The sequence below is a fragment of the Symsagittifera roscoffensis genome, chromosome 8 (assembly GCF_963678635.1).
Source record: "Symsagittifera roscoffensis chromosome 8, txSymRosc1.1, whole genome shotgun sequence".
In the NCBI taxonomy this organism is placed as follows: Eukaryota; Metazoa; Xenacoelomorpha; order Acoela; family Convolutidae; genus Symsagittifera; species Symsagittifera roscoffensis.
The window spans coordinates 2,806,969-2,819,272 of NC_087069.1; the positions used below are offsets into that span (position 1 = coordinate 2,806,969).

Below are 12,304 nucleotides of genomic sequence, written 5' to 3' on the forward strand. Positions count from 1 at the left end.
TGACAAAATGGTGCCTATTTAACGAATTGTTGAAACTCGGAAAGAGAATTTCTTCGACCTAAAAATATATTACACCCTCAAGAGAATGTCTAATTCGAAATTGTATCAAGAAAACCTTTTGCCAATGAATCAATACTAACTGAGCCATGTTAATTGAATCATGAATAGCCCTTGAATATTCTTATTCAGAATCCAAAACAGTTTCTCTCTCTCACACTAAGACAAAAATCTTTCCGTCTATGCTGCATCACCATGTATTTCTCTTTCTACACAGATACACTACGTTGACACAGAGGCGCAAACACTAGCGAGAACACGACAAAAAGCAGATCTACTAAGTGCAATTAAAGTAGCAATGCGCCTCGAATGAATAAAAATTCAGTTGCGTCTCGAATTCGCTCTGCGACCTGGAGATTATGAGTCTCATGCACTAACCACTCAGCCACGGACACTTAATACATCACAAACACTTGCCATAAATAAAGCAGAGAACAGATGCTATGACATTTCCAATGCTACAGAGCTTTGAACAGAGATTATCGCAAAAGTATCACCAAATTAGTGGACAGTTTTATTTGCGAGTTAGGTTAGAAAAAAAGGTTCGTACTAATACATTAGGCTACTCGCTAGTTTACATAGACAATGCTCTTACTTCAATGCGAATAGATTAAAAGTAGGGGACGGGCTAGCGGGAGTAACAAAGTGGGTGGCGTATAGAGTGTGGCGTACCTTCCGATGGCTGCTCTGGCGTCGTGCAGTTCCTGTTCGTGAGTGACCAGCTGTTCCCTCGTGCTCCTCAACTCCACTGAGAGTTTGTGAGTCTGCTGTCTCTCCCTCTCCAACTCACTGCTTTTCCCACTCAACTCATCCTGCGTGCAGTTCAGACTCCTCTCCACCAACTCCAACTTCTCCTCACAGTGCGACAACTCCTGTCCACTCTCCGACAGTCTAACACACACATATATATAGTCACACTCTACTCATACACACTCACACAAGTAAGAACACAACATTCTATACTGTAGCAGCAATAGAAGCTGCTAGCAGCAATTACTGCTCCAATTGAGAAAAACAACAACCTAGATAGATACATGATAGATACATGTTAGACACGTCTCAGTGTTTAGAGTAAGCGACTATGCTGTTCGTACCGCATCTTGAGAGACTTCAGCTCTGCTCTGGCCTTCTCCAGGTCCTCCGTCAGCTGTGAGATCCGGTTGTCCTGGTGAGAGTTCGTGCCACTCAGAGTGGCCACCTGCTGCTCCAGCTCCACCACACGCTTCTCCTCCCCACTCAGCTGCACACAAAACACAACACAACAACAACATCAGTACACAATACACAGTCAACAAACACAATATCAGCACCTTCTTATTCAGTGCAACCAACCCAGAAGAATCGCCTCGCCATTTTCCTGAACTGGTAAACAAAAAGAGCAACCGATTGAGCATTGTGAACTTCAATGAATGCATTGATTTGCAAAATAACTCAACTCAAATAGCGAAATGAAGTGGAAAATAAGGAAAGAGTGTGGTCATCTTTTACCGTGTGTTTCATCAGCGGTGACTGTATGTTCTGAATCTGTCTCTGAGAAGAACATAAACAGTTATGTTTGCTTACTTTGTCTTCCTCTAAATTGGTATGAGAGGGCGGTGGTAGGGTAGCTGCTGATATCTGATATTAACCAAGTGTAATGTGGAGTAGTTACCTGTTGTGTGGTGCTGTGTAGATTGTGTGTGGTGTCTGTGATCTGGGCCTGAGCCCTCTCCAGTGCCTCATTCTGCAGCTTGATGTCCTGTCTGTACTGCCGGATGCTCTCCTGTGCAGACCCCAGTTCCCTCTCCAGCTCCGCCACTCTGGCCTCATACGCACCACTGCTCTTCCTACGCACACAATAAATCTAGTGCTCATCGAAAACACAAGCAAATACTGATAGAAACTTCGCGGACCGGAACGCAACAGGGCAAACACAGCACGTTATAATTTTACAGCTACGACCACGCTTGTAAGCACTTTAGAAAACTTAATTCTCTGAAACGAGAAGTTTAAAGAATCCATCAATCGTCTTGGCAGATATTCAATTGCTATGCAGTTTATTTGCAGTTGCGTGAAATATTTCAGACGCAATCTAGCTAAGCAAAGTCGTTCAGCTGCTACAACATGACCCTACTGATTGGCCCATTGTTGCAAGCTTCTGCACACGAGCTCAAACGAACAGCGCGTGAGTTTTTTTGGCGATGAGTGGCGGTGACTCACTTGTGGCAGGCCTTCTCCTCCTCCAACAGTTTGTAGGTCTGCTTCTCACTCTTCTCCACCTTCTGCAGCTCCCTCTTCGTCTGGTTCCTCTGCTCCTTGATGGCCGCCAACTCCACACTCAACACACGCACCTGCTCCTCCTTCCCACTCAACTCACCGTCCTACACACACACAATAACACAACAGTTCACACACACGCAGTTAGAGTCAACACATCTACAACTGTGATTGACCCATTGCACACTCGCCTGACTGCATTTTATATCTAACTTACTCTAGACCGAACAGCGTCTCTTCAGCCAATAACTATTTCAATCAGAACACTTGTTCCACAATAGAACACGACATGTATGTATGTGTGTGAGTACCTTTGCCTGACACTCTGACTGCAGGTGGAGTGCCCTGTCTGTCAGCTCCGAGATGCGACTGTCTCTCTCGCCCACCTCCCCCACCGAGTGCTGATGCTGCTGCTGGTACTGCATGTACTCCGCGTGCACCTGCTTCGCCCGCTCCTCATGACGACGACTCTACACCACAAAACACAGCACACACATTAAAAGAAAACACAGGGGTCTATTAACAAGTGGATTTGTGTGTTCGTTTGGGTGGGGGGGGGGGGCACAGTAGAAATAGAACTCATGCATTAGGAATGTTTGATCGAATCATGCATCCGTCATTTTAAGAAAATACAGATCACGGGCTGCTTGAATTTAAAGGATATCTGTTTGATTCTTTTTCATGTTTTATCATGACTCTAACGTGAACTATTTCTAAGAGTTAATTGCAAAGATGTGTTCCTAATATTACATTGAAACGAAATTGATGATTGTGCGACTCATACCGTTTCCGATGCCTGTGAAAATATGTCAACGATTCAGTAAACTTCAGATTACAAAGGATGATATTCCAATTCTTTTTTTAGCTTCTTTTTGTTGCCACCACCTCGCAAAAACCTCAATTTTATGCTGTAACCGAACATTTGATTGGCAATTTTGAGTATGATGAGCAAACATGTTTGTATTATGGTAGATACTTATTCTCTCAAATTTCATGAATACGATAGGATTAATCGGTATATTAGTAAAATTTACACGTAAAACAGGGGGGAGGGGGATGCAATTGTATAGTCGCGTGTGTTCGCTCTTGAGAGCAAGAGTGGAATGCAGAGTAGAGGGTGTGTTTGTGTGTGTATTGTGTCTTACACTGTGTGTGGTCTCAGTCAACTTGTCCTTGAGCTCCTCCAACTGTGCTGTGAGTTCGCTGCACTTGATTCTGCTGGCACTCAACTCACTCTGGCTGTGTCTCAAGTCCCCATTCAGACTGGCCAGCAGCTCCTCGTTCTCCCTGATGTGCGACTCCTTCAACTCCACAGTGTGTTCCAGTCCCCCCACCTTACTGCGCATCTCCACCAGCTGATTGTCACGCTCCCCCAACTATCACACAACAACATCTTCTAACTATCAACCCTCATTTACATAACACTACTTGTGGTGGCTTCTCTTGGCAAACAACTGTAGCCACCATGAATAATCACTGATTTCTTCTTCGTTTTTTTTTATTCAAACACATGTGCTTCCAATCATTTAGTTAACTTCGCTCAATATAATTGAATTGAAAAAATGAGATCATAATAATGTGGGTTAATTCGAATGTGTGTATCATATTCATTGACTTAAAATTTTTCATTGGGATACCAAATACACATGTCGTCACAAATCATGTCAAATAGGATCACAAAAAAATGAGCATTTTCGATTTTCAAATTATCACATTTTCGATTATCACAGAGAAAGTAAAGATAAGAAAGAGTAGTAGTGGTAGTGGTGAGAGGACAGACCTGTTCGCGCAGCTGTTCCACCCGATGCTCCATACCCATGCACTTGTTCTCCATCTCGTTGATGGCATTCAGTGCCTCCAGATGTTTGGCCTGAACTGCGTTGAGGTCCTGCTGCAGTGCCTCGCCACTGTGTCTGCTGGAGGCCAGCTGCTGCTCCACAGTCATCACCTGGTGTCTCAGGGACTCGATGTCACTCTCACAGCTGCGCACCTTCTCAGTCGCCATCATATTCTAACACACACACAATTAAATATTACAACACTACACTTTTCAATACACGTCACAGACTACCCAAAGAGAAAGGAACAACACAGGATGGGGGATTGAACAGGACAGCTGCGTCTCACTCTTTATGCCGTCTTATTAAATCGAGATTGGTTATTTCCCTTTCGTTTATTAGGAATGATGATCAAGTAAGTGGTTGGGATAGACACTGTGTGTTTGTTTGCGAATGATTGACTGACCATGTCGCACTGGTCTGCATGCAGTCTCTTCACTTCCACCAATTCCCTCTCCACACCCTCCATCTCCCTCTTCTCCTTCTCCCTCGTCGCCTCCACCTCACCCAACTTCTTCCCTAAACACATTCACATCGACTATAAACTGCAATTACCACAACAGATGACAAGGCAAACGATGCCGCCATGAATTCATTTTTTGACCTTCAAAGAAGCAGTCGCTCTCCAACCTAAACAACGTAACTTGACCGAAAGCGAGTCGAATTTAGAATTCCTAGAAACACGAGCGAAGCAATGCCAAAGCTCCCAGCAGGGTGAAAAAGTCGAAAAAATGTCCGAAAGCCCAAGTTGGGCTACGACTTCTGCCCAAGTTTGAAAACGTTAAGGGAGCAGGAAAAGCCCTTTTTTTAGGTCGACCAAATTGATTTTTTGAGCTCTCCCAAATTGATTTTTCGAGCTCTCCCAAAGCACTATTTTTCCCCTATTTTGGGCAAAATTTTCAGCGCCGCAAGAAATTTTTGAAAAAACAGTCAAAGCCGTTTTTGGGCACTTTTTGAAAAATGTTGTTTAAAAAATCGCGTTTTTTTTGGCGCGCGCTCCCCCTCAAAGTTAGTATGTATTGGCGCCAATGGCGCCTTTAGAAAAATTTTAGGGTCGGTCGGCCAAAAATGGATTTCTTAAAAAGTATCAAAGGGGGGACCCTTTGGGTCGGCAGGGGGTCGAATCCCTGAGGAAGGGGGGGCGTCCCCCCCCCCTAAATCCGCCCCTGGACTAAATGAAAATAAAAACGAGGGCAAAGATTCAAAAGCCTTCCAATGTTTGCCAGGAACAAAGAATCAAGGCAGAATAATATCGCCAGTTGTAGTGAAGTTGATACACTTGCATAAAAATAAGGAAAGTAAATATTTTTGAAGTATGCTCCTAAAATGTTCAGCAATACTTTTGGTAAAACGTATGAACCGTATCAGTACAAAGCATCTTGACCACTCAGGTTTAAACAGAGGCGGAGTTGCACTTCGCAAACACACGTAAAACACGCCATGTAGCTTTTGAAAGGTTGAAAAAGAGAAAAAACGTTTAAAAAAAACTGAAATATGTTAATGAGTTTTGAAAAACAAAAGCCCTGTACGGTAACCGAACCTCAGTCCTGGGACATCTCAGCATTCAAGTCAACTGCGCCAAATAACTGTGCGACTGACGCTTAAAGGCACGAAAACTTAGCCAAGAATACTGCCATTATTTTGCAACAAAAACGACACTCAAATGAGCACTTCATTTGCCAGCTGGTTCGGAAAAAGTCGACTTCGTTTTATACACTATTGCTCCCAAGCTCGTTTAGGCAATAAATTGAGCACAGAGGCGAAGCTGGGCTTCGCACGCTATTGCGAGAACATAAGAAAAGCAGCTTTACGAAGTGAAAAAAGAAAAAATAGAAAAAAGCCTCGAATTAGTGAAGATTGCTATATATCGGACTCGAATCTCCAACCTCGAGATTTTCAGTCTCGGCCACGAACTGTTAACAGCCCGCACACACTAGTCACGAATAAAGCAGCTACATATGCTACATATCCACGTCAACTTTGCGCGTAATGAATTCGAAAGCCTGAAGCCAAATTATGAATAAACTAAGCACTTCAAAAATATTGCGAGATATATTGAGTTGAAATATTTCGGAAATCGAATTTTTAGTATTGCACTGGTCTTTGCAGCAAATAGCTTTTTTCAGTTCATTTGAACAATAAGAACTGCATCAACTGTGTCATATTATAACTGAACTAATTTCAAAGCACAGTCTATCAAAAAGCACCTGTCTAGGACATTTGAACTTTATTCTTTGCCGAACCTAATTTTGCCACATTTTCGACATGAATATGCCGCCAAATTAGTAAACTGAAAGACTCAAAACTCAAAAATCAAAAGAAATCATTTAAAAGAAACAACTAAACTACGATCTGAAATTGGAATCTTAATCATCCAAAACGTATTGCCATTGTCATTGGCGCACAATAGTTTTTTTTTAAAAAAGAAACCGAAACCAAGGTTTTTTTTTGTTTGAAAAATCAACGAACCCATCCTTATACTAACCAATCATATTGTTTACTTTTTTTTTCTTTTTTTTGGATAGTAAGTTCCAAAGAAAAAAAACTCAAAATCATTTTTTTTGTTACAATACAATTGCGAGGGTTCCATGTAATCAAAGGAATTACACTCCTTGTACTCCTTAGAACCAGCGTCTCAGACTCTCGGAGTCTCCTTACACTCCATGTAATCAAAGGAATTTTTGTCTGACACGTCAAAACGTGAATTAAGTTTAGGCGACATAGTCAATTAAAAATGAATTCAACCTATGATGCTGTTTTTAAAGTCATAGAAACAGACGTAGAAATTTTAGCAAAAGCAATTAACCAATCCATAAGCGATTCCGACGAAGTACAGATCATAGACGATTTCTTAACGGAATTGAAGAGCTTGCTTGACGATGCCAATAACGAAGCAGTCAAGATAATACGCACCGGAACGGACCAGCAAGACTCAATCATTGAACGATTGAAAACTTTGAAAGTTTTGTACCGAACGATCCAACTACAATCAAAACGATACGAGCGTACCCTCAAAAACACTGCCACGTCTTCTTTAAACTCATCACGAGTAGCCAGCAACGTCTCGACGCCTTCAATAATACTACAAGCCTTGGAAAATCTTCCCCTTCGACGCCAAACGGAAAGTTTAACCCGTAGTACCACTACACAAAACGTCACCATGGACCAGGACACCCCGGACGATTTGCCACAATTTTCAGGATTGTCAGCAATCTTAAGCGCTACTTCAAACCACAGATCAAATTCCGCCCAGGACAATTCAGGTCTCCTACTTCGCCCCGGATCTAACAGCGACGCCAATGCCTTGGATCATCGCATTCATCAACAACAAACAGAAACTCTTGGAATTCAAACTGCCCATGGAACTCACATCCATCCTCAGTCAAACCTCTCATTGCAGCAGCCGAACGCCGACTTGTCACAAAGTTCAAACCTTCAGCCGAACCACCCAGAAGCTCAACTTCAAGGAACGACTATAGAATTGAACAATGGAACTCAACTCCGAATCGACAATCACCAATTGACAGCAACAGTGGGACAAAGCAAAGACCGAACTCAGAAGCTCAACTTCATGAAACGTCACCGCACTCCAACACTGGAACTCAAATCCAAGTTTTCAATCAGCAGATGAACGCACCAGTAACCCGACAAAGAAATGTTTCAGCGCCAATATTTCTTCCGACAGCAACTTCAAAAGCAACTCAGAGTCAAATGATTGGACAGCAAATCACACACCCAAATCTTGCTCCCCAGACAGCTAGTCCCCCACATGGACTATACCAGCCTTCAAGCCAACAACAGAGGACACATAATCCGAACAGCGCCTTTAGACCCATCTTGACGATTGGAAGTCAGAATTCAACCAATCATCCCCCCACCAACGTGTTCAGTGGACACCAGACGACAGCTAAGGGTATCACAAACATCAACGGAGTACCGATACCAGCACAACCAGCACTACTGCCAACAAACCAAGCAGATCAACTAACAGCAACAAATTGGACCTCCAGCCAGCCGACCCTGACTCACCAATGTACACAACCTGCCATACGATCGTACCAGGAAGGATTTCTGGGAACCACGACAGCATACAACCCTACGAACATGCCGACATCATCAACAACAGCCTTCACTCATGCAGGCTGCAGGGGACCAACAGGAACAACTCACCCAAACATCAACCGACCTCCCCCTCAACATGCAGTCCATCAACATGCAGCACATCAACATGCAGCACATCAGAACCAGCCGACTTATTTTCCGATTCCGACCAACCTTGGAACAGCACCGACAGACCACAACCATCATCAAATGATCTCGAAGACATTCAGGAAATCAGTGCCCATTGTCAAACCATTCATATTCGACGGAGAACATGAACAATGGTTAGATTGGATAGGACTGTTCAATGCAACCATTAACAGCACCGACATGACAAACTCGGAAAAGATGACACATCTGCAGAAACTTGTATCCGGAGATGCCAAATCTCTCATCCGAGGATATGGATACAATGGAGCAATGTATGACGCAGCCCTTCAGCGACTGGAAAACGACTTTGGTAACCCGACGAAGATAGTTACATCCTTCCTTCGACGACTCGACGCCATCAGCGGCCCCAATCTACGACATACCAGAAGCTACAAGGACATCGCCAACTTCCTACAGACAATGGTCGATACATTCACGACACTTGGATTCCAGCACGATCTACACTCTACGACAAATGTCCAAACAGTTTTGTCAAAACTGCCTACCCCTTGCCGACTAGAATGGAATAGATACAATCTGCAATTCAACATCAGACAACCATCACTCATCGACCTCACCAATTGGTTCAACATCTACGCCGAAGCATGCAGCGATTTGCCGAGCAACAGCAACAACAACAACACCACCAGAAACAGCAACAACTACAACAGCAGCAACACTCAAGGATCATCATCCAACGGTCACACCCACCAACATGGACCATCGGATCACCGCGCCAATCAGAGCAACCGGAACCAGCAACGCAGCCAGCAGCAACATAAATCTGGACAAAAGGATCAACGACGAGATTTTTGCCCGGAGAAACGCAATTGCCAGTACCTTGGAAAATGCCAACACTTCATCGCAATGAACCCAAAGGACAGATTACAGCATGCCAGGGACCTACAACTATGTTTCAACTGCCTCAGCCCCCACAAGTTCGCCGACTGTCAATCAACGCAAACCTGCTGGACGGACGGATGCAGTAAGAAACACCACACGCTTCTGCGCAACAGCAGCACCTACAACTCGACGACACAGAGGGAGACAGCCAACCGGAACTCCAGACAACATGACGACACCACCAACTGCAGCACCAGCATAAGCAGAAGGAAATCGACTCGCCACATTCCTACCCTGCCAGTAACGATCTCTCATGGCAAACATAGAGTTCGTGCCTATGCAATGCTTGATTGTGGAAGCAAACTGACATTGCTTAAATCATCAATCGTCCTCCAACTCAAACCAGATCTGCAATTAGACAACACCATCCAGCTAAACCAAGCACTGACATCATCAGACACAGATTCTACAAAGATGACGATCGCGATTGGACCCTACAACCAGCAAAAGCAGCCATTTCAACTAAATGACATCGACGTCATAATGGATTGGAACCTTTCCCAATTCAACCCTGAACTCGTCAACTCCATCTGCCAAAGGAACGAGCCACTTCAAAACATTCGGATAGCAACACTGCCCTCGAAAGAAATCGGAATCACCATTGGATGCGATTTCGCCGAACTCGTGACACCTTCAGAAGTAATCCATTCAAAACAAAATGTGCCTATTGGATGGAAAACGCCACTTGGATGGTCTCTCTGTTGACGAGACAATGCAGCGACACCCAACGACATCAACACAATCAACTTCACGACAGACGATACACTGTTTCGCCACGTAGCTGAATGGATGAAAATGGACGCCGAAGGGATTTCAACTGACCAACGCAGCCTCTCAACAGACGACAAGGAAGCTCTCCGCATCTTGGAATCTTCAACAACCCGCTTGCCCAATGGACACTACGAAGTTGGAATGCTTTGGAAACGTGGACAACAACTGCCAAACAATAGATGGCTTGCCAAGAAGCAGCTCGACAGCCTTCTCCAACGACTGAAGAGAAACACCGAGATGGCACAGAAATATCAGGAGACCATCGACACCGACTTGCAGAAAGGTTTCATAGTCAAAGTTGATGATTCCCATGAAGACTCAACAGGAAAATGGTACCTTCCTCATCATCCAGTGACAAACATCAATAAACCTGGCAAGGTACGCCGAGTCCTTAATGCATCGAGCATCTACAAAGGAGTATCACTCAACAGCAACCTACTAACTGGACCAGACCTCCTCACAAACCTTACTGGAATCGTTATGCGATTTCGCGAGCACCAAATCGCTATTTCTGCCGACATTGAAGCAATGTTCATTCAGGTCTTCGTGAGCCCAGAGGACCAGCCGTATTTGCAATTTCTGTGGAAGGACAACACGGGCCAACCCGCAACCTTCCAATACACCTGCCACATCTTCGGAGCTACCGACTCACCATGTGTTGCCTGCTACGCCACTCGACAATGTGCGAAGGACAATGCCGACAAATATCCAGCCTTGGAGCAAATCACAAAACGCAACATATACATGGACGACCTATACAAAGCCGTTTCAACACCGACGGAAGCGACACAGTTAATGAACGACCTTCAAAAGATGTTCAGCCTTGGAGGTTTCAACCTCACAATATGGACCTCAAACTCTCAACAATTCCTCACAACAGTCAACGAGAACCACTTGGAAAACAGCGACAGCCTCACCAAGCAGGAACGACCCCTCGAAAGAGTTCTTGGATTCAAATGGAAACCAGACACGGACGTCTTTCTTGTGGAAGCAAAGAAGTTTCACGCCATTGACAGGAAGGACTTAACGCAGCGCAAACTATTGAAGTTTGCTTCTTCAATCTTTGACCCGCTTGGAATTACGATACCACTGACAATTCGACTACGACAATCACTTCAACTTGCCTGGAGTAATGGACCTCAATGGTACAAGCCTCTAAACATGGAGCATTTAACAGACCTCAACGATTGGATAGACAAGCGAAGCCAATTCAACGACATCTGCCTACCCCGGATTTACTTCAAACCAGAAACGAAGATACTGGAAACCCAACTCCATGTATTCAGCGACGCCTCCGAACTTGCCTTAGCATCAGTTGCTTACCTCAGAATCAGATACGACGACGACACAACGGAACTCAAGTTCGTCATTGGAAAAGCCCGAGTAGCACCCATCAGCAGAATGACAATTCCAAATCTCGAGCTTCAAGCCGCCACTAACGGAGCTAAACTTTCTCGTTTCATCGAAGAACAACATGACATACGAATCGACAGTACGACACTATGGACAGATAGTACAACAGTTCTTCATTGGATAAACTCGCCAAATCAACGACACCGGATCTTCATTGCCAACCGCCTGAATTTCATCATGGACTCAACATCTTCACTGGACTGGAGATACGTGCCCAGCAAAGACAACCCTGCAGACGACGGAACACGTGGTTACAAAGCATGTGACATGACTACCGATTCACAATGGACCACACTTCTTGTTAAGACCATCATCAGATTGGCCTAATCATCCGCCAACACAAACTACAGCCGATATTCATCTGACAGACAACGACCCACAACCGCCAACATCAGTAATCGACTTCAACCGATTTAGCACTTGGACAAGAGCACTCAGAGTTACTTCATATGTTCTTCTCTTCGCAGAAAACATCAAAAGGAAGACACGCCAGAGCCTCTCACTTCAACACCTCACCTTAGGATTCGCATGGATCATTAAACACTCACAGAATCAATCATTCCCCAAGGAAATAGCATGCCTGACAAAGAAATCTGACATTCCACCCCGCAGCCCTTTACAACCTCTTTGCCCCTTCATCGACGATCACGGATACTTACGTGCCAAAGGACGACTACAGAAAGCCCCGCTTCTACTTTGCAGCCGACATCCAGTCATTCTGAACGCAGAAAACTACCCAATACAACTCTTCATGAAGCAAACACACGAAATAAACTCCTATTGTGGAATGGAACACACCCGAAGCATTCTTCAGC

General features: G+C 44.4%; 1 protein-coding gene across 3 annotated transcripts in view; it reads right to left on the reverse strand.

Annotated features, from left to right (window-relative positions):
- Window positions 1–12,304, reverse strand: part of LOC134853103 (polyamine-modulated factor 1-binding protein 1-like) — a 107,842-nt gene that overhangs the window by 17,360 nt on the left and 78,178 nt on the right. For all 3 annotated transcript variants that reach the window (XM_063869042.1, XM_063869043.1, XM_063869044.1), the window contains 8 exons: window positions 4,558–4,670; window positions 4,094–4,324; window positions 3,459–3,689; window positions 2,625–2,783; window positions 2,257–2,417; window positions 1,709–1,883; window positions 1,152–1,297; window positions 730–948 (listed from right to left, as the gene is read on the reverse strand). In XM_063869042.1, coding sequence (XP_063725112.1) covers window positions 730–948; window positions 1,152–1,297; window positions 1,709–1,883; window positions 2,257–2,417; window positions 2,625–2,783; window positions 3,459–3,689; window positions 4,094–4,324; window positions 4,558–4,670 — 1,435 coding nt within the window. The remainder of the gene's footprint in view (window positions 1–729; window positions 949–1,151; window positions 1,298–1,708; window positions 1,884–2,256; window positions 2,418–2,624; window positions 2,784–3,458; window positions 3,690–4,093; window positions 4,325–4,557; window positions 4,671–12,304) is intronic.